Source organism: Prunus avium, chromosome 3, assembly GCF_965620075.1.
Source record: "Prunus avium chromosome 3, drPruAviu1.hap1.1, whole genome shotgun sequence".
NCBI lineage: Eukaryota > Viridiplantae > Streptophyta > Magnoliopsida > Rosales > Rosaceae > Prunus > Prunus avium.
In genome coordinates this window covers 35,682,623-35,703,674 of record NC_142286.1, presented here as the reverse complement: position 1 = coordinate 35,703,674, position 21,052 = coordinate 35,682,623, and the positions used below count along the sequence as shown (strand labels likewise).

At 35.9% G+C, this 21,052-nt stretch overlaps 4 protein-coding genes and 1 pseudogene across 4 annotated transcripts in view; all 5 read right to left on the bottom strand.

Moving 5' to 3' along the window:
• Nucleotides 1-9,338, bottom strand: part of LOC110758249 (uncharacterized) — a 44,391-nt gene extending 35,053 nt beyond the window's left edge. The window contains exons 1-2 of the mRNA XM_088251089.1: nucleotides 9,316-9,338; nucleotides 6,508-6,827 (exon numbers count right to left, since the gene is read on the bottom strand). Coding sequence (XP_088107215.1) covers nucleotides 6,508-6,820 — 313 coding nt within the window. The 5' untranslated portion in view covers nucleotides 6,821-6,827; nucleotides 9,316-9,338. The remainder of the gene's footprint in view (nucleotides 1-6,507; nucleotides 6,828-9,315) is intronic.
• On the bottom strand, nucleotides 1,867-3,226 carry LOC148296048 (uncharacterized). The gene is made up of 3 exons (XM_088250113.1): nucleotides 3,183-3,226; nucleotides 2,613-3,043; nucleotides 1,867-2,499 (listed from the first exon to the last, which is right to left on the bottom strand). Exons 2-3 carry the CDS (start codon nucleotides 3,021-3,023, stop codon nucleotides 1,867-1,869), a joined length of 1,044 nt encoding a protein of 347 aa, XP_088106239.1. The 5' UTR covers nucleotides 3,024-3,043; nucleotides 3,183-3,226.
• On the bottom strand, nucleotides 9,244-10,040 carry LOC148296047 (uncharacterized; annotated as a pseudogene).
• Nucleotides 10,041-12,376: 2,336 nt separating this feature from the next.
• On the bottom strand, nucleotides 12,377-15,119 carry LOC148296046 (uncharacterized). The gene is made up of 5 exons (XM_088250681.1): nucleotides 14,553-15,119; nucleotides 14,247-14,474; nucleotides 13,951-14,043; nucleotides 13,762-13,872; nucleotides 12,377-12,979 (listed from the first exon to the last, which is right to left on the bottom strand). The coding sequence occupies exons 1-5, from the start codon at nucleotides 15,117-15,119 to the stop codon at nucleotides 12,377-12,379; spliced, it is 1,602 nt and encodes a 533-aa protein (XP_088106807.1).
• Nucleotides 15,120-17,476: 2,357 nt separating this feature from the next.
• Nucleotides 17,477-21,052, bottom strand: LOC148296045 (uncharacterized). Its single transcript, XM_088250680.1, has 4 exons — nucleotides 18,786-21,052; nucleotides 18,381-18,692; nucleotides 18,196-18,298; nucleotides 17,477-18,109 (listed from the first exon to the last, which is right to left on the bottom strand). The coding sequence occupies exons 1-4, from the start codon at nucleotides 21,050-21,052 to the stop codon at nucleotides 17,477-17,479; spliced, it is 3,315 nt and encodes a 1,104-aa protein (XP_088106806.1).

The window sequence follows — 21,052 nt, the reverse complement described above, 5'->3', positions numbered from 1 at the left end:
ACCACCTACCACCTCCCCGCACTCATCCCCGACACGACACACGCAGATCCACCCCTCGCTCCTCTCTGTCGCTTCACCAGATCTGACAAGCTAATGGAGGCGAGGCCGACCAGGTCGCAATCCAACCAACCCATCGATAGAGCTATGGGAGAAACTCGACCCACATCTGTCATGGCTCTGGCTCTAACGAGAAAGAGGAGGACAACGTCACCACACCATGGGTGAGTGGAAGAGACGCTTGTGAGTTCCTCCCACCTTGGTCGAAAGAATTGGACACCCAAGAGGAGGCTCAAGAAGAAACTAGATAGAAGCTTGTTGATGGAGATGTTTTTAGGGCACCAATAAATTTTTTCTTGCTTTGCGTTTACGTTGGGACGGGGGTTCAAATCTTTGGAATGACACTCGTAACCATGATATTTGCATTGCTAGGCTTTTTGTCTCCTTCCAACCAAGGTCTCATGACTGCCATGGTTCTCTTGTGGGTTTTCATGGTTGTACAAAATGTTCAGGGGTAAAGAGTGGAAGAGGAATACCTTAAAGACTGCCTTTATGTTTCCAGGAATTCTATGTGGTGGGTATGGGGGTTAGGGATGATGAGATGGGGATGGCGTTTTCTGGGTTTGGTTTGTTCTTGTTTGTACTTTTTTAGAATTTTTATTTTTATTTTATTTTCAAGATATATTTGTTCTTGGTCTTGTTTTTTTGTTTTATATTTTTGGTGCGTGGGGAGTTTGGTGGAACTGGGTTTGGCTGGTTTTATTATTATTTTTTAAAAATTTTATTTTTCAATTTGAGGTTGTTTATATATTTATTTGTCTTTAATTTTTATTTTTAAAATCAATGAATTTTTTTGACCGAATTACCCCTCTATAACTAACAGAAGTTAAAAGAAATTGTGGATTGTCCTTGAATTGCTTCAAATTGAAACTACAGGGACAAAATTGACCAAATTGAAACTACAGGGACCAAAGTGGTAAAAGTGGCAAACTACAGGGACCAAAAGTGACTTTTTGCCTAATAACAATAAAAGGGGCACGAAATAATAGTAGAACTTGAAATGAAGGAAACTAAACCCTGTATCAACGTTTGGGCATCTCATAAACAAAAATTGAAGTTCAGGCCGAAAGAAGATACAAACAAGCTATAAAATAAATAAATAAATAAAAGAAGATACAAACATTCAAGTTGGGTTTTATTATGGAAACCGGAACACGTACATCATTTATTTCTTTGCACAAGTCCTTAACACTTTCTTAAAATTGATAGAAACAAATATCAACAAAAATGACATAAAAATCCAAATGTGAATAATCCATGTTTGAATTGAAATTGAGATATTGATACAAGTTCTTCCCTTATACTTCCCAAGATTAGTGCGGGTAATTTAGGAAGAAGTGATTGTTGGAGAGAAAGCATTTTAATTTTACTAAAATTGTATGTGGGTGTAAAGAATGTGTCAGGTCACAAAATAGGATTGTTGGGTTCCATTAATTAGGCAGAATTAATAACAATAAAAGGGGCATGAAATAATAGTAGAACTTGAAACGAAGGAAACTAAACCCTGTATCAACGTTTGGGCATCGCATAAACAAAAATTGAAGTTCATGCCGAAAGAAGATACAAACAAGCTATACAAAAAAATAAAAAATAAAAGAAGATACAAACATTCAAGTTGGGTTTTATTATGGAAACCGGAACAGTACGTACATCATTTATTTCTTTGAACAAGTCCATAAAACTTTCTTAAAATTGATAGAAAGAAATATCAGCAAAAATGACATAAAAATCCAAATGTGAATAATCCATGTTTGAATTGAAATTGAGATATTGATACAAGTTCTTCCCTTAAGAATCAGACAGATCGATTCATGTCAATAGAGGTTCTGATACTTCCCAAGGTTTGCCTTTTTTGGCAAATATTCCTGCTCCATAAGTAGAAATGAAGATATCAACAAGAAGGGGAAATTGCATCCATGCAAAGGAGACGATTGGAGCACTAGAAAGTAAAGTGATTGGAATCACTATCCATGACTTTTCACCCAACATAATACAAAGGGTAGAAACAAACGCAATCATCATGGTGGCTATGGAGAAAAAGAGGGTGAAAAGGCCTATAATCATTTTCTTTGGCAATGATACAAGGAAATCAGCCTCGGCATAGCGTGAGGTGAGGACTCCCAAAAATGTCATTACAGAAGTCGTGGAAGAAAAGAGTGATAGGGCATCAGAAACTATAAACACCTTAAACAACTTTTTATCTAAGAACAAGGGCATGCCTGTATTTCCGTTGTTTCCACCTGGAACTGTGAATGCTGCAGTAAACATGATGGTAATGATAAGAGCACCTACAACCGTACAAGAAGTTGCTATCTCTTTCATCGATCTTTCTCCTTCTTTCGCCAACTCTTTGTGGTTCTTAGTAAATAAATCACGTGCTGTCATGCCATCTGTATCATTTACAGCCTCAAGAACCTTGGGAGGTACAATTTTTTCAATCTCCTGTATTTCGTTGAAGCAATTACTGATTTTCTAATCCTCGAATATATGCTTTTCGACTAAAAAAAGAGAAAAGAATATTTTCTAATCCTCGAAATGTGTAGAGAAATTCTGACCTTGAACCATTGTAATTCTCTTTGCATTTGCAACGCGGCACCTTGGATATGATTAAGCTGTGCAATTGGGGATAAACTCGCTGCTGCATGTAGCAACGTATTGTTGAACTGATCTATTCCCATTACCATATTAGGCGCCATTCCGGTCAATTTATAGAAAAAGAAATAGACTTCTTCTTGACGACATTCAATGGCAAACTGAAGCATGTTCTTCCCATTTTCACCAGTGAGCCCAGTCATTACAGGATTTGCTCGAAATATCTCACAAACAAACTCAACATGCCCTTGTTTAATAGCTTCGAAGATTGCTGCTTGCACGACACTCCCTTGCATTTGTTTAAGACTCATACCCTTTACCACTTCGCACATGGAATGTAGAATTTCAGATGTTCTTTCGTGGGTCCATTTCATCTTATATATGTGATTAATTCCTAGGATGGCATAAATAAAACAATATTAATTACTAAGTCTCAAAAGAATACGACCAAAATAAGATTTAAGATAATAGAATTATACGTACTGAAAATTGAAGGAAAAGATTAACAAAGTGTGGATATTTAACATACGTACCAAAAAGGTTACGGGGATTTGGAACAAGTCCTCGCAATATACCCATACCTATTGCAAATTAAAATATATTTGCATTAGAGAATATTCTAATCACAAATTTTGTGCTCATATTATTAAATTTTACACATATATGAGGAGCAGTTAGTGGGCCACGTCAAAACATGTTATCCCACACCCTTATAATTCCCTCTCTTCTTCTTATAAAAAGTACTATTCATACCACATTTATATATTATTTTGTGTAACACATCTATTAGTGGGCCCCATTGCATTAGAGAGGTAGTACATGAGGTGGTATGCAAATATAGCATGCCTAACATTGCTATGTTCTTATTGATGCGTCTGATAGGTTATGATGATAAATAGGTATTCATCAGTTTAATTTTTTGTTGACAATATGCTATTTTAAACTACTCTAACGTTCGGGGAGGGACACAAACTTAGGTATAAGGACGCAGGTACATTGCCTAATCAGCTGAACTAACCCACATATATTAAGTGCTTAGTAGGTTTATTTTAATAAATAAACCATGTGATACTTTGATCACAATGTTAAGTTTTAACCTCAATGTTGGTCTTCAAAACAATCAAAACTGGCCTTATTCAACCTAGAAATTAAAATAAAAAATACCAGTAAAAGTTTTGTACCAAACCAAACTGACCAAAAGTATCGGTTAACAAAAGATTTTGACCTACTGAAAGTCTGGTACGGTGATCGGTTGAACTCTCTGCTGATCTGTGTAAAGTCCTACTCTATGGAGCCATTTTAAGGAGAAAATTTTGTTACACACACAATCATGTAATTATGTCACGCAATCACATTCATTTCAATATTTACTAGCAAAAACCATAATGCTACTTTTCGGATATATCATACCTGAGCAAACTATGAGATCCCTTTCACTAACTAGGTCATCTTCAACGTTTTCAACATTTATGCGAATATCATAAACTGCTGAACCAGGTCGTACGTGTATACCTATCAAGTTATCGACACAAGAACAAATGACTAATCATACGTTAAATGTTTCCTTTTGATGTATGAGCTTTCCCCTATATAGTGATTTTTGTGTCGTGAACATGGAAGTTCATGTGCATATACAACAATAATGAATGAGTGACGGTATAAGAACACATTATTTTTACCATACCTCTTTAATACACAATAATAATAAATAGGGAGATTCACTATTATACCCAACTAGCCTTTGCGCAAGCGCTTCCGCGCCTACGAGAGGCTTTTTTTAAAAATTTAAAAATTTATTTTAGAATTAAAAAAGATAATGGGTAGTTGTGTTCCATAAAAATAGGATCCATTATCATATTTTTCTTTTAATTTTAATTTTTTTAATATGAAAAGTGTAAATTTACCATATTATCCTCATTTAATTAATAATTTCAATTCTTAATGTTTGCATTAACCAATGGCATTTTCTGGTATTTTGAATGTTTCATCATTCTTTACCTTTTGCTTTATATATATAGATATATGAGCCCAAATTATAAAAAAAAAGCTTATATGAAATGGACTTTAGAAACACACGCAAAACCCATTTATAATATAACAAAAAGGCTTTTAACTTCTTTTAAATTACAAAACTGCCATTGATTTCTTAAAACAAACCCAACCCCAAAACCTCATTAAAAAAAGCCCAAAACACTTAATAGGGCATCAAAGTAATTTAATAATCAAAATTAAATTCAATAGGGTTAGTTGTCATTTTTTGGGTTTTTTTTTAGTTTGTTTATAAAAATTAAATGGTGTAGAGTTTATCTATATTATTAGTGCTAAGAATGGGTATATGACTAAATATCTCTAATAGGTATGTGATGTTAGGAGAACATATTATTTTACTATATTATGTACAATCTCTTTAATAGAAATAGGATGCACCGATATGAAGTCCAAAAAAAATAAAATTATGGGACATAACTTTAAATAAAGAGCAGAAATAATATAGTACTAACGGTCAACCCAGAGTAGTCTTCAACAAGGGCTACGTTTGGCCAACGCTGAAGTCGCTGGTGTTACTCTCATTTCCTGCCAAGTTTTTATTGTTTTACTATAAATTACTATTTGTTAAGAATGTCAGCGTCCAACTAACTCAAACAAAATTCTTCAAAATTCTTGTCAGTCAGTGGATAAGTTAACGATTAGATAAGAGATTACATACCATCATTCGAAGTCGGATTGATATTCAAGTCTTCCTGTGGCACCAACAGCACCAACTCCTCTGCATCGCACACATGATAAGAAAATATATCAATTAATTAAGTCAAAATGAGTAATTCTATAGACACAATTGGCATCTGGGTCCCAACTCAAAAGCTTAAGGTGGTATTGGATTTAGTCCATTTCTTTTTCTATATTGGTTCGAGTCCATTGAGTTTTTAATTAAGGTCCAAATGCTTTTATTTCCATTTTGCCCCCTCCAGGTATAAATTGATGAAGGAAATATAACAATAATTTTATACTTGGGTTTTGACTGAAATGGTCCCTGAACTTATGCATGAGTTCTATTTTAGTCATTCGATTAAATTTTTCACTCTATTGGTCCTTCAACTTTTTCTTTAGTGTCAAATTGGTCCCACCAATCAAGTTTTATCAAATTTACCATCAAATTGAGGGGTAAAACCATCAGTTTGGGCACTAATCTCCTAAATCGACCAACCCAACTATGTAACAAACATTTCCCTCCATAAGCCATTACTCTCTCCCCCAAATTGAAACTCTATCCTATAAGAGAAACGTCTTATGGAGGGAAATATTCGTTACAAAGATGGAATGGTTGTTTTAGAGGAGATTAAAGCACAAATTGACAAATTGACTCCTAATTTGACAACAAATTTGATGGAGTGACCAATTTAACACAAAAGAGAGAGTTGGAGTACCAAATGGATTGAAACATTTAGTTAGATGATCAAAATGGAAATCAAGCATAAATTCAGGGACCATTTCAATTTTTTTTTTTAAACATTTAATATGTTTGCGAGAAATTTATGCCACATATGTCCTACACTCAATGAAAAAATTTGTTAGCAATCATACACATACAAGTAAACACTTAAAAATTCAATTACAAATGCGTAAAGCACCCACAATATGAAAATTCTACCTATTGTGAAGGAAGAAAATGCACTATAGTTTTACTCAGCCTTGTGCACAGTCAAATAATGTTTACTACTGCAGCTGTACCATCATAAAAATAAAAAATGAAAATACAGTAACCTAGATCGAACCATACATATATATACAGATGCCGCGCTTCGTGATATGTCAGAGTCATTTAGGTGTAAAACATGCATGCTTGTTTTGACTACGTACCTTCAGCTGGCTCTAGCTTTTCGGCCAGAGTATCCCAGGCAGCTCTGGCGGTCTTAGTGCCCCAGATTAAAGAGTAATTAGCAGACCCGCAATAATTTTGGATTACAATTAAAGCCTTGGCATTTTTCTTCCTCCAAGCCTTAAACTCAGCTTCACCATCTTCTGGTTTAGGAGGTTCAGTGGTGGCTTCCACAACGTCCCAAAGATCTTCCGCTAACAAGTAGAGTTTTACCCGGAAACTCCAATCTTCATAGTTATACTGGTTAAGAACTGGGGGATTAGGGATTGCACCAGTGACAGTTGTAGCTGCCATGTTCAATCTGCCAATTGACCCATGGTGGTATTATGTCAATCGAGCATATACGTTAGAACAAACAAGAAAAAGAAAATTAAACAAACACACTCACAGATTGAGTTGGGGCAGTCTTCCAAAATAAAACGGCTGCAGCTAGAAGCTAGCTTGTAAATTTGCACATACTCACTTCTGACTTATAGATAACAAATAAGCGAAGACCAAAAACAAGCTAACAAATCGCCAATTAAAAAAAGTCTGGCAAAAGACTTGGCAATTAAAAAAGGCTTGGACCCATTTCGAATTCATAGAACAAAGACATTGTTGGCAAGTTGTATAAAAAACGAAGATGTGCGCATAAAAAATAAATTTTTTTAGTGTCAAACAAAAAAGAAATATAAAAATGTTGCTCAAATTCAATTGAAATACAAGTGTGAACCATCTTGTTTCAGTTAAATTTACAGGTTGTATGTTAGTGTACATCCTAAAGAACCGGATTGAAGCCTTAGTCTTGTGCCACGTGTATTGTTCACGTGTGGAGTTTTGTGAAGCTTAATTGAGTTCATCCGCATGGAGTCTCTGAAGGAAGCTATCATGGTATCAGAGGAGTGCCTCTGATTATCATCGGCGATCCTTGCTTCGCTGCTTCATTCTCCGTTATTCGAATCTCTCTGTTCTTCGAGCTTGAGATTTTGCTTTCTTCAAAGGCTTCTGTGTAAATTGGCTCAAATTTTTTGGTTTGAATTAATTGTGTTTTTTGATTTGTGACCCTTGGGATTGTCAAGTGGCACTTAGAGGGTTAAGTGATCAAAGAGACACAAGGCAGCCAAAGGTCAAGCACTTCGTGGGTTGGTGCTGGCCATTTGAGAAAGAATTCTTTCTTTCTTTAATGTCTCCAAGTTGGTGAGGAGTGCAGCAACTCACGTGGGCATACTGTTAAAGGGATGGTCTTTTGTCAAATAGAGGAAACAAGGCCATGTGAAGCAGCTGGAAAAGAGAAAAATGCGGGCTGCTGATGGAGAATGGCTCGAGGCATCTTTATGCGCTGCTAATGGTGCATGGCTCAAGGCTTTTTTGACTGACCATCACGTGGCCTCCCTTGGCATGCGGTTGCTCTCTTTTGTAGAGTTGCTGCATGGGTTTATAAAAGGGTGAAAGGGAGCATGCAATGGTGAGAACGGTTTCATATTTTGCTCTTGTTGTTTCAACGGTTTCATATCCACCATCTAAGTGCAATCCGCTTCCGCTGCGCATGCACAACAGACTCATCTCTATTTTCTAAATTTTCGCATCTTGTTCTTCGTTCTCTTAGAATTCTTGCTTGTGGTTGCTTTGTTCCTTTTCTGCAACTCATTTTCAATCTCTGTATTTTACTATGTAAACCGGTGGATTTGCTTCGTAATGCATGCAATTACATTACACTGAAACTTGATGAGACTAATTACGTTCAATGGAGCTATGTAGTGGAAAAATTTCTCAAAGTTCATCGCCTATTTGGATTTCTTGATGGTATTGTTGTGGCTCCTACTGATTCTAATGTTGAGAAAATTTAGAATACACAATTCTAATGTAGACTTGTTAGAGATAAAACAAGTAAACAATTTACTTGTATTAGACTCACCAAATATTACAATAAACAACTCTCAAAGGAAAGACTAACTCTTACAAACACTCTTTCTCACTTCACTCACACTTCTCACTAAAACTACTTAGCTCTATAGCTCACTCTTCTAGTTGACACACTTCACTTCTTGATTGGTTTTACAATGCATGGCTTCATGCCTATTTATAGTTGTTCTAGCCGACATAGCTCACCGCCTTGGCTATATAATATTAGCTACATGGTTACCTTCTAGACTATTCTCCAAGCTTCAATCTGCCAACTTGCTTAGCCACTCCACCGACTTGAGTATTTACTTCAGCTATTGTTTTCTCATATATATATATATATATATTATTCTAGATATTTCTAGTGGTATTATTACCTTGTTCTTTATACTTGCTTCTAGAACATTGTAGAGATTTCTCCTCAAAATGGGCTGAGCTGGGGTTGATACTTTAACATCTAATAATGGTGATTCTAAGGAATGGGAAGCTATGGATACAACAATCTTGAACCTCATTGCTGCTAGCCTTTCTGATGATGCTTTCTCTGAGATGATCAATTGTCAATCTGCTACAGAAGCGTGGACCACATTGCACGGATCGATACACTTTGATCTCTGAACGAGGGAGAGAGAGAATCAGAGTTAGAACCACTGTGTGGTTCGCCAGATTGGTGTGTTTAATTATGAGTGTTTTTGTAAATCATGTCCAAAGACTCCAAACACTGCTGGATTCGCGTTCAATAATAGAATATCGAATTGAAAAAAAAAAAAACAGAGCGCTTGTGTAACTAACTCGAAAATAGAAATTGAAGTTGGATTGGATTGGATTGGATTGTACTGTAGGATCCAATAATAAGCACATCACATACATTGTCTTTTCTTTACAAGCTTCTTGAAAAAAGTAACAACATCGAACATAAAAATAAGATAACATAGGAATCTAAGGCCAAGGTTCGACATTCCTGTTAAAGATCCCTGCTCGACAAGTAGAAATAAATATCTCAACAAGGAAGGGAAATTGCATCCATATGAACGAGGTAATTGGAATACTGGAAAGCAAAATGACTGGTATGACAATGGATGGTTTTCCGTCGAGCATAATGAAAAGGGCAGAAGAAAAGGCAATCATCAGGCTGACAATAGATAGAAAAAGGGTGAAAAGGCCTAATATCATTTTTTCTGGGCAATGATTTGAGGAAATCATCTTCAGCATAACGCGATGTGAGAATTCCCAGAAATGTCATTACTGAAGTTGTGGAAGAAAATAGGGAGATAGTGTATGAGATTATAAAAATTTTGAACACCTTTTCATTCAAGAATATAAGAAGACCGGTATCTCCATTATTTCCTCCAGGAATTGTGAATGCTGCAGCAAACATCATGGTCACAATGAGAGCACCCACAACGGTACAAGAAGCTGCTGTTTCTTTCATTGAATTTTCGCCCTCTTTCACCAATTCCTTGTGCTTCTTGGTAAATAGGGCCCTTGGTGTCATACAATCTGTCAGATTTTTAGTTTCACGATGTACAGGATCTGCAATACTCTCCAACTCCTGCAGTTCATCCCGCAAAAACTTAGAATTCTTACAAATCATTGAACATTTGCGCTTTGAGATTCTGGTAACAAAACTCATCTAAGCTGCATGGGATGCTAGTGACAATATTTAAATAAAACAGCTTATGATTGATTTCTTCTTCAATTTCGGGTTTTCCCATTTTGCCAAAACAAAGGCACAAAAAAGAGAGGGTATTATTGTGCTTATATATGCTCATTATTTTTATTCTTCTCTAATATGGAGGTATTTATAAAGAAGTACAACCCTAAATAAAATAAGAAATAAATCTAAATTACAATAAAAAATAAATATAAATTACAATAGTAAATAAATCTCAATTATAATAGGACTAGATAAATTGGTAAGTAACCAAAAACCTAACATAGTAAGGAACCAAAATCCTAACTAAGTAAGGACTCACCAACATTCTATAGTCATAACCTAAACTTGAAACACGGTGCTTTCTAGGTGTTCAATTTTGATGTCGTGGACGAGGCTTCGATTTGCTCTACATATATGAGTAATGACCTCAACATGTCCTTTGCAATGGCGATTCCTACTTGTTGCGCGCTTGTATTTTGCAGTCGCTTAAGCTTTATAGTTTTCATTGCGCGTTGTAGAAATTCATCGACGCGGACATGGCTCTCTTTCATTTGATATATCCGATTGATTCCTAAGTTTGACATGAAAAAATACAATTACTTTTGGAGGAACTGACAATCAGGACTAAAATTGGGAAAGAAAAAAAAAAAAAAAACAAGGACGTGAATGTAGCATGCATACCCAAAAATTCAAAGAGATTTACGACTACTAGCTTCCGGAATAATAAGCCCGTAACTGCATTGCAAATCCAACATGTTGGCAAAATCTCTCCAGAAAATATGGTGGTTAGATATATGCTATTATATATTTGAAAATAAGAAGCCAAAAGAATAACGACATCTTATGGCTGATTATATATAGTGCTTCTTTTCGTGATGTTTCTCTAGAAGTCTTTAGAAATTTCTGTTTGAAAATCTGACACTACTAAAAAACTGGGCTAAAAGCACGAATTTTATTTGTGTTCTTTGTTTCAAACAGCACGGATAATCGTGCCCTATGAAGATAGCAACGGTGCAGCCACTTTATAGTGGTCGGTCTCCTGTATAGGGGTTTCTATTGATTATAGAGCACAAATATGCTGACTTGTGGCAAATATTTAGAGCACGAATCCAAGCATTTGTGCTTCTATACTGACAACTGACGGAAGTCTTAGATTGATTTGACAAGTGCAATCTGAGCACAGTTTCAAAATTGTGCCCAAATGGGGATGTATTATATATATATATAATTTTTTATAACTAAGCACACAGTTTCAAAACCGTGCTCAATGTGTATGTATTTATATATTTTTATAATTTTTAAAAGCTAAGCACAATTTAAAACCGTGCTCAATACAATAAGTTTTTTTTTAACTAAAAAGAACTAAGCACAATTGAAACTGTGCTCAATACAATAAGTTTTTTTTTAAAAAAAAAGAGAGAAAACATACGACCATTGAACATGTTTCCAACCAATTCACTTTTCCCATTTTCAAATTTTTTTTAATAAGCCTTTCCCAATTTCAGTTTTTGCACATGTCTGCTTATTGTGCAACATTAATACTACTGTAACCACCATTTTATTGGATGTCAATAAAAATCAATACTTTTGGCAAAAATAAAAATGAAAATCAATAATTTTTGTTTATTAAAAATGAATAATTTAATCAGGAGGAAAAAAATATCTCTATTTGAACATTTCCAAATCCTATACACTTAGCGTTTTACCCAAGTATTGCAGCCCTTAAGCACTTTATCAATGACGCAATATAAAGCCACTGGATACCATCAAACCATATGAACTTGTGTTTGTACATAAAAGACAATAAACAATTATCACTTTAACGAGATCCAATATTGCAGCGAAATGAAAATTATAAGCATCCCAACACATTATCGGTTGCAAGTACATAAGTATAACATTAAAATTCATTAGTTTGTAGCATCGCAGTTGGATACATCTACAAAGTAAAGCTATACATACTACCAAAACATCTACTTGAATTTACATCTTCATCTTCTAAACTTGGTCTACAATCTAAATGCAATTCACAACACCTACCTAATATCATGTACATCTTGGCCAGCAAAAGGCCTAACTTGTGGTCAAAATAGCAACCCAAAAATACAAGGCAAAGTCTCCAACCAAGTTAGCATAACAATCAGCTAACTCATGCTTCAAGTTCCACAAAATATTATCCAAGCCCCATCACAAAACATTCATCTAACTTATGCTTCAAAATATTATCTAATCCCCAATAGTCATCTAACTTATCCAACCCCTAACACATAATACTATCACAGCCAAACAAAAAATATGCATCAAGTCTGAAACTAACCAGAATTTGCACTATGACAATCCGTAGCATCATGCGTTGCATCTGATTGTGGAGCATTTGTTGCACACTGCATTCCAAGACGTGCCTCATACCCTTGTGTTGTCGTTTGAGCTTGAGAACTTCCACACTGCTGCTGGGTCATTGAAGTAAATTGTGCACTTGCCATCGCATTAACATCTACAGATATTCCCACATTCGCCAACATTGATTTAAATTGTTCAGCCATTTGAATCTTCATGAGGCTCAGATTTTCTGCCTGCTCTTCTCTTAGTTTTTTTATACTTTCTTGTTGCTGACATTTCAAACGATCCGCCTTCTCATTCGCCTCTTCCATTATGCGCTCCATCTTTTGTTGTGCTTCCACTGCTGCTTGCCTTTGCTCTTCATATGCTTCTCTTAGTTCTTGAACTTCCCTCGAAATTCGTTTGCGCTCGGTTATAATATTAGGTACATCTTTCCAATGGACCCCTATCCCATAACCACGAACAGCGTTTCGCTTTTCTGGCCCCATTACAGCAGCAAATATTTGATTGCGCACCTCAGTATTAATATCTTCACCTCGCTCCCGAACTTCTGCCTCACATTTTTCAAACTCTAGCTGCATGTTAATTTATAAAGAGTCATTACATTTGTTATTATTAGGAATAAAACTCCTTACTATCGTCAGAAAAGTTAAAGGAGATGCAATGCAATGTATTCACAAATGTTATATATAATTCTCAAGTGCTACATTTGATATATATCTTGCATGCTGCAAAGTGTTTAATATCATGCATGTTGCAGACCACTAAAACCAAGAAATGATCTATGTATTTATCTGGTGAATTAAAGAATATTATTGATGGGGGTTATATATGTACACTGCGTCAAAGATGGGAAGAATCTTATTCGTGGGGTAAACTACTTTCATGATCAGTGGGTTAATTCTCAGTAATAAAGCTATAAGATGAAGTTATCCAAAAAAACATACATCACATGCACTTCCAAATTTCCACATTAGCACATTTGAAAAAGTTGATTAGAATTTGCAGCTTATCTTTTGTGGTGTTTCTTAACCTCGTGGGGGATCTGCAATTGCTTTTTTGATGTTGGGCTGACGGATACTTATGCCTGAGTGATTGAAAATGTAACTTATTCAATTGATATTTTTTTGCTTTAAATATCAAGGTTTACACAATGGCCATAGCATGACAAGCTAGGATGGTTCGAGTACTAGTGGCATTTGATAATAATATTATATATTAATGACAACAATCAGTTTTTTACCAAAGAATATAAAAGGCAGTGATTGTAAATTTGAATAGGTCCATTACATTTTGTTATTATCATTTTCATTTAACTTAAATGTGCATTCAACTAAACAAAACAAATATAGGTTACCATCATCTCACGTGAAGCTTCATCAACTGGTTGCTTATTATCTCCCTTTCCTCTTGTATGTGTCATAACGAAAAAAGTCACTTGATCAGGTTGAACTCCATGCTTTTCCACCTGACAATATTCAAATTCACAATCAGAAAATAATATCAATCTAAGATAGCAAAATCAGATTCTCAATTTTTTACTCACATATTCATGGCGAAGCTGTGCAAACGTTGTTGTGCCTGTGGTGTGGCTCATCTTCAAGTTTTTTCTGTTTTTTTTGTTAGTTGCACTCCGTTTCTAATTGAATATATGAAACGAAAATAGTCATTGTTACTTACTAATAATTTTGGGACAATTGGTTCATTATTCTTACTACTCTCACAATAGCTCTTTTCAAAACATGTGAAATTAAAAAAATTACAATCCTCATAAGTAGAAGTGATTTTAGCTAGCAAAATCATATTTCGACCCCTATAATGAAATTTATATGCATTTCATACCTTTGCTGGATCTTCATCCCAATGGTTGACCAGTTTACGCCATTGGTCAGGGTGTACACGGTCATCACCACAATGCAGCCTCTCTTCCATTCCAATAAAGGGGGTGTAATAAATCCTTTTAACCATTGCTCTAAATGATCTAAATCGATCGTTCAACTTCTCTACTACCACGTCCCTTATTCTTTTCTCCATCGTCAACATTTCAGGATTTGACCAATCTAGTGTACGCTACAATGGTAATTTCAATTGAATTACATATTATGTCATGACAATTTGCAGAAAATTGTGTAGCACATAATGTCATACCTTAGCCCGATCCCATGCTTTGTCCATGTGGTCACTCTCATCTAACGTATGCCAATCTTCGGTGTCGAGTGGAAACAAAGAATGGTCATGAGCTAACATCCCTAAGTATCGAGACCATTTTGCCACTTGGTGAGCCGGTGCTACTGCCTGACCTTCTTTATTGAATTGCAAAATCTCGAGTCGTCCCCTACCCCAATTTGGCCTATTAATTCCTCTCTTCTTCTTCCTCACTCTGTTTGTAGAGGTTGAACCACATGACACACATGGTTCTGCAGCAACTTCATGTGTTTCAAGGTTCGGCATTGCTTCAGTTCTATTGCCATTGATCATATTTCCATTAACTTCAAATGAAGCAGTAGTGAAATTGGTTTCCCCAGCTATTCCATGACCTTGCCTATTAGAATTATCTTCGTTACTAGGAATATTGATTCCATTTGCATTAGATGTAAAGCCACCAATGTTTCCTTCAAACTCTGTGTCTGCACCTAGTCTAACAAACCATTCACCGAGTGCACCAAGGCGTGCTTGTGACTCTGTGTTGGCATATAAATTTGAAACATTCTCCATCTACAAATGCATTGAATTAATAAAATAATCAAAATATAAGAGGTTAAGGAATTGTCATTATAAAGCATGGTGTAGGTAATTCTTTTGTCCATTATATTTCATACTAGCATGAACATAAAGTACCAAACATATGATTTACTAAAATGCATAGGCAGGAAAATTATAACAAATTTGGATAACTCGAAAACTATAACAGAGTTGTAGAGGAGCATTTTTATGTGCTCTCGGCTGCTGCTGCATCATGTAACAGTGGCAGAGAAACTCCTAGGCCTAGAGTGTGCCCCCCCCCCCCAAAAAATTTTTATCTGTCCTCTTTTATACTATATATAATATATAGAATTTTTTAATAAACCACTTATAATTTAAGTTAAAGTTCCCTTTATAACAAATTAGACATAACTAAATTAGAAATATTTAGCTCTACACATGTAATTATTGAATACTTAGGTATTTTATATACTTCAGCCCTCCAAACTAACTATACAATTCTAGCTCCGCCTCTGAGCATGTTTGTGTGCTCTCTCTCTCTCTGAGAATGAAATAATTTTATAGTTCATTGTACTAAACTAACATGCAAATGAAATAATTTCACAATCTGTTCATAAAGCTACAGAGTTGCAACAAATAAAGTGGGATTTTACAACCTAAATATTTTTTTAACCCATCAATGGTGAAAGAATGTGCGCTGGACCTGTTCATTCTCCTAAACTAACATACAAATGAAATAAATTTAGCATTTGTTCATAAAGCTACAGACTTGCAACAAAAATGGGACTTTACAACCCACCTTTTTGTGAACCTAATCTGAAACGATCTATTGAATATACTACCAAAATTAGTTATGGAGGGGCCCTTACCTTCACTGACGCCGCACTTCTACATGTGTTTCAGGTTTACCCAACTAGATTGTAGGGCAAAGTTTCTGTTTGCAGTGGAGAGGGACTGGTGGTTGTGTTGACAAACCAAACTTTGAATGGGTGTGAAAAAAAACGCAAGCTTTAAGTGTTATTTTGACCCCAAAAAAGCGTTTAAGTGTTGTTTTAAAGTATTGCAACCTCATAAACCAAAAAAATAAAAATAAAAACAATCCCTTTTTAACAATATTTTTGTTATGTAACTGCTCCCTTTATATGCACTTGCCGCCCTTTTTCACATTTTAGCGGGAAATCAATTGCACATTTCCACCTTTTTTTCTATAATTAATTAAACATTGCTAGACCCCAAAAAAAAAAAAATCTTTATCTTCCTCTTGGTTGTTTTTCTAAAAAGCGTGTGTAACTAGTTATTACATTAATTGAAAACTCATAAAAAAAAGTAATAATATCACTTTATATTGGTTGTTTTTCCTTTAAGCAATGTAGTGAGTGTCCTTTTCTTATGGTTAGAGAGTACCTCTATGTTTTTTGTTTTGTTTTATTATGTTTATCCTTGCATACCATTTTTTCTTCTGTTAAAATTTTTTCTCACCTTTCTTCTCATAATGACATTATTTCAAGGTGGAAACCCCAATACTAAAGAGTCAGCACCGTTCAATCTACTTTTAGATTGTGAATATTTGAAGGGATAGGAAATTACATGAAAAAAATAATTGAGAAAGTTTTTGAAATGCATGACATTGTATTCCTCATACCATAGTCATTACAAAGTATCAACATCATCAGGTTATTTAAAAACTCTTACAGTACAATGAACAAAAACACATTCACCCAAACGTAGCATTTTCTCTTTACCAAAAACAAAATAGTGCCTTTTCTTCACCCAACTCCTTATGTTCCATTGACACAGGAACTCCTTCAAACTTTATGGTCCTCATGAAGTTTGTAATTGCTGTACCAAAAATATTCCCTGAGAAAAGAAGAACAATAAAATGAAAAACATATTATGATTTCTTACATAAAAGAAAAAAAAAGACATCAATCTGAAACAGAAACTGCACAAATAAGGATGTTGATCAATATAAAGATGCAACAAAAGAAAACCCAACAAGAGAAGACACTAATACAGATCAAAAATAAACATAAATGGAAAAGAAAAAAGAAATAAGTATATATTTAAAAATAAAACATCAAAACCTTTCGACAAAACACACACAAACATTGAAAAGTTGCTTCAGCCCACTAATAAGCCAATCTCATTTAACCAGATACACTATCTCAAGGAAAAGAATATCCTTAGTCTTTCTTGATGACTGCAAAAGGATATTGCAAGCACCCAACATGGCAGCAACAACAGAATCCATATTGAGAAAATATGAAACATTGAGGAACAACCTTTAAGTACGGATTTCTTACCTTCTTGTATAGCAATGCTGCTACTAGCTGTAACCTTTATTAGCTCCTCATTTAGTCAGTGCACCTCTAACTATCTTCTTCCAAAACAAAGGGTTCAACATCTTGTCTAGTTTCAACTATGTCATTGTCACCAGTTGAATCTTCCAAGTCTTGAGGTGCATTTGGTTCAATTGAGGTCCCTACGTTCATGTCAAAGAGATCACGTGGAACCGTTTTAATGGCCACATGCCAATCATGCTCAATAGGATCCTGAACATAGAAGCATTGCAAAGCTTGCATTCCTAATACAAATGGGTCACCAGGTGGTGATAGACGCTGAAAATTCACTAAAGTGAACCCATAATCATCATTTTTAACACCACGATTTGGACTCCTGCCATCAACCCAATCACATTCAAATAAAATGACTTTTCTACCATGCTGATAATCCAACTCTATTACGTCTTTTAATACTCCATAATAGTCCATAATGGCCACTCGTGGATTCCGATCACGCTTACTAGAGTAATGCACACCTTCGGATGCGACATAGACACCGCTGTTTTGATACTTACCATGAGTATCAATGGATCTCACCCTAAACCTAAAGCCATTCATTACGTAGTTGCTATATCGACATGCCCAAAGGCTTGGACCAACTGCCAATGCACGAAGGTCATCTTTAACAAAGTGTTCATCTTCCACTCCGATGTTTTTCACCTACAACAATGTATCTTAGTTGGCATATGTTTCCATGAGATAGCAAGCTAAAACCAGTTATAACCCTATTTACTGTAAATACTTACATTATTCCTACACCAAATTGCAAAAGATGCATGGGCCTCTCGCTGCGCTTCATACAACGTACGTCTTCTAGGACGATTTTCAATAACTTGTGCTTCGTGAATCCTATAAATGATGTGAATGAAAGAATAATTCACAAATTCAATTAACTACCAAATAAAGCACCATGTACAACACCACGTCTTACCTTAGGTAAGGTTGCATTTCTTCACAATTGAAAAGAACGCAACGATGTGCACGCTCCATCACCTCGTGGTCAAGGTGAAATACATCAGGAGTGCTTAATGGCCTGCCTCGACTTGTGAATATGGAAATTCCTTCTCTATCATTACCTTGCTCCACATCAAAGTTCCGGCCTGGTCTATTTCGACGTGTGACCACCGAGTCACCAAGATACATTGAGCAAAACGACAAGCACTCTTCTAATTTGCAACCCTCTGCGATGCATCCTTCTGGACGACTCTTGTTGCGTACGTACCCTTTCAAAGTTCTTAAATACCTGCAGAAATAACAAATTCAATTTCCATCAAATTATAATGCCAAAAATGCAAAAATATGTCGTGCACAACATGCATATACTAATTATTCTCACCTCTCAATGGGGTACATCCACCTATAGTGAACTGGACCAGCTATGGCAGCTTCCTCCCCGAGATGAATTGATAGATGTACCATAACATCAAAAAAGGCCGGAAGCATTATCTTTTCAAGCTTGCATAAAGTAAGGGCAATGCAATCTGATAAACCTCTAAAATGTTTCACAGTTCCGCTATTGGAACACAAATTTCGGAAAAAAGTACTTAGCTCCAAAAATACCTTCACAACTTCTTTTGGTAAAGTGTGACGTATCGCCAATGGAAGCAAAGTTTGCATGAGAACATGACAATCATGGCTTTTCAACCCCGTTACCTTTTTCTCCTGCATGTTAACACAATTGGCCACATTGGATGAAAAGTTGTCTGGTACTCGCACATATTTCAATACCCGACAGAATATTTGCTTCTCGATATGTTGCATGGTGTATGGTGCTGCTCTTATCTTCCTACGACCACCTTCTTGATATGGATGAAGATTATGTTTGATATTCAAAGCCACTAAATCAGCGCGAGCTTTAGCTCCGTCTTTTGTTTTGCCATCAATCATTAGCAATGTGCCAATCACACTCTCTGTAATGTTTTTCTCAATATGCATGACATCAAGGTTGTGGCGTAATAATAAATCCTTCCAATATGGCAATTCAAAGAATATAGTTTTCTTTTTCCATTGTCCATTGTATTCATCCCTTGTCTTTCTTTTAGGACAACCTTGTACGTTTGCTCCCTTTCCAAACTTGAAAGTCAATCCGGCAAGTGCTATTAGACAATCTATACCCGACATTGGAATTGGGGGCCTACCAAACTCTTGCTGGCCATTAAAAGAATGTCGTTGTTTTCTTAACCAATGCGACATAGGAAGCCATTTTCTATGCCCCATGTATGCATACTTTCCCCCATTCTTAAGCCAAAATGAGTTTGTGTTTTCACCACAATGAGGGCATGCTTTTTTCCCCTTTGTACTCCATCCTGAGAGCATAGCATACGCAGGGAAATCATTAATTGTCCATAAAAGGGCAGCTCGCATAGTAAATGTGTGTCGCTTATATCCATCATAAGTATCCAAACCTATAGACCATAACTCATTCAACTCATGAATTAGTGGTTGCATGAATACGTCAATGTCATTACTCGGACTCCTCGGACCAGGAATAAGTAATGCTAAGATAAGGTATGGCTGCTTCATGCACATCCAAGGGGGAAGATTATAAACTGAAATTACAACGGGCCATGTGCTATGCCTACTAGTCATCGAACCAAATGGATTGAACCCATCACTGGCCAAGCCCAAACGTACGTTACGACTTTCTCTGGCAAAATCCGGGTAACTATTATCCAAATGATGCCAAGCAGGCGAATCAGCGGGGTGCCTAAGTACACCATCTTTAGTTCTCTTCTCAGAATGCCAAATCATAGATTCTGCAGTGTAGCGCGACATATATAGTCGTTGTAACCTGGGCCCAATTGGAAAGTAACGTAACACTTTTTCTGGTACCTTAGTTGATTTCTTTCCAATCCTCGTGCCATTGGGCTTGTATCTATTAGCACCACATACTGGACAGAAAGTATCCTTTGAATGTGTTTTCCAAAATAAGATACAGTTATTCGGACATGCATCAATTTTCTCGTAGCTCAACCCCAATGAATTAATAAGCTTCTTAGTACGGTAAAAATTAGACGGAAGATTCTTACAAATGGGGAAATATTTTTTAATAATTTTCAATACTGCTGAGAAAGAAACATCGGTCCAGCCATGTAAAACTTTTGCTTGGAACATTTCCACCAAAAATTCCAACTTCTTGGTTCCACTCCCAGGATATAGTTCTTCATTAGCCTCATCTAGTAAAGCATAGAATTTTTTCGCTTCCGGAGTTGGCACACTGGTGGTTGAAGATTCTTCTTCTTGCTGAACCATATTTGAGTTCAAATCATGCCAATAACCCTCATGAATCAAATTGTACATGTTAACCCCAAGTCTATTGTTATCAAAAGTTTCAACTGCATTAACACCATTACTATCAACGCTAGGCAACAGCTCACCGTGGTCAACCCACGGCGCATCTACATAATCAGGATCCATTCCTTCACACTTCAAATGAGCCTCAATCACTTGTGGTTCACGCCAATACTGGTTGTAACATTTACGACAAGGGCATTTCAGTTTTCCCTCAAATGAAGCTAGACCCATAGCCGTGCTAATGAATGCACGCAATCCCTTAAGGTAGTCATCTCCTAGTCTATGCAAATGCACCCAATCCTTGTTCAT

Coding starts and splice junctions, on each gene's coding strand:
- LOC148296046 (XM_088250681.1), bottom strand. CDS start 15,119: ATGGAGAATGTTTCAAATTTATATGCCAACACAGAGTCACAAGCACGC. Junction 14,475..14,552: donor AAGCATGGGATCGGGCTAAG/GTATGACATTAT, acceptor TTACCATTGTAG/CGTACACTAGATTGGTCAAA. Junction 13,873..13,950: donor CACAGCTTCGCCATGAATAT/GTGAGTAAAAAA, acceptor GAATATTGTCAG/GTGGAAAAGCATGGAGTTCA.
- LOC148296048 (XM_088250113.1), bottom strand. CDS start 3,023: ATGAAATGGACCCACGAAAGAACATCTGAAATTCTACATTCCATGTGC. Junction 2,500..2,612: donor GAGAATTACAATGGTTCAAG/GTCAGAATTTCT, acceptor AACGAAATACAG/GAGATTGAAAAAATTGTACC.
- LOC148296045 (XM_088250680.1), bottom strand. CDS start 21,052: ATGAACAAGGATTGGGTGCATTTGCATAGACTAGGAGATGACTACCTT. Junction 18,693..18,785: donor TGGATGTACCCCATTGAGAG/GTGAGAATAATT, acceptor TTATTTCTGCAG/GTATTTAAGAACTTTGAAAG. Junction 18,110..18,195: donor CAATTTGGTGTAGGAATAAT/GTAAGTATTTAC, acceptor ACATTGTTGTAG/GTGAAAAACATCGGAGTGGA.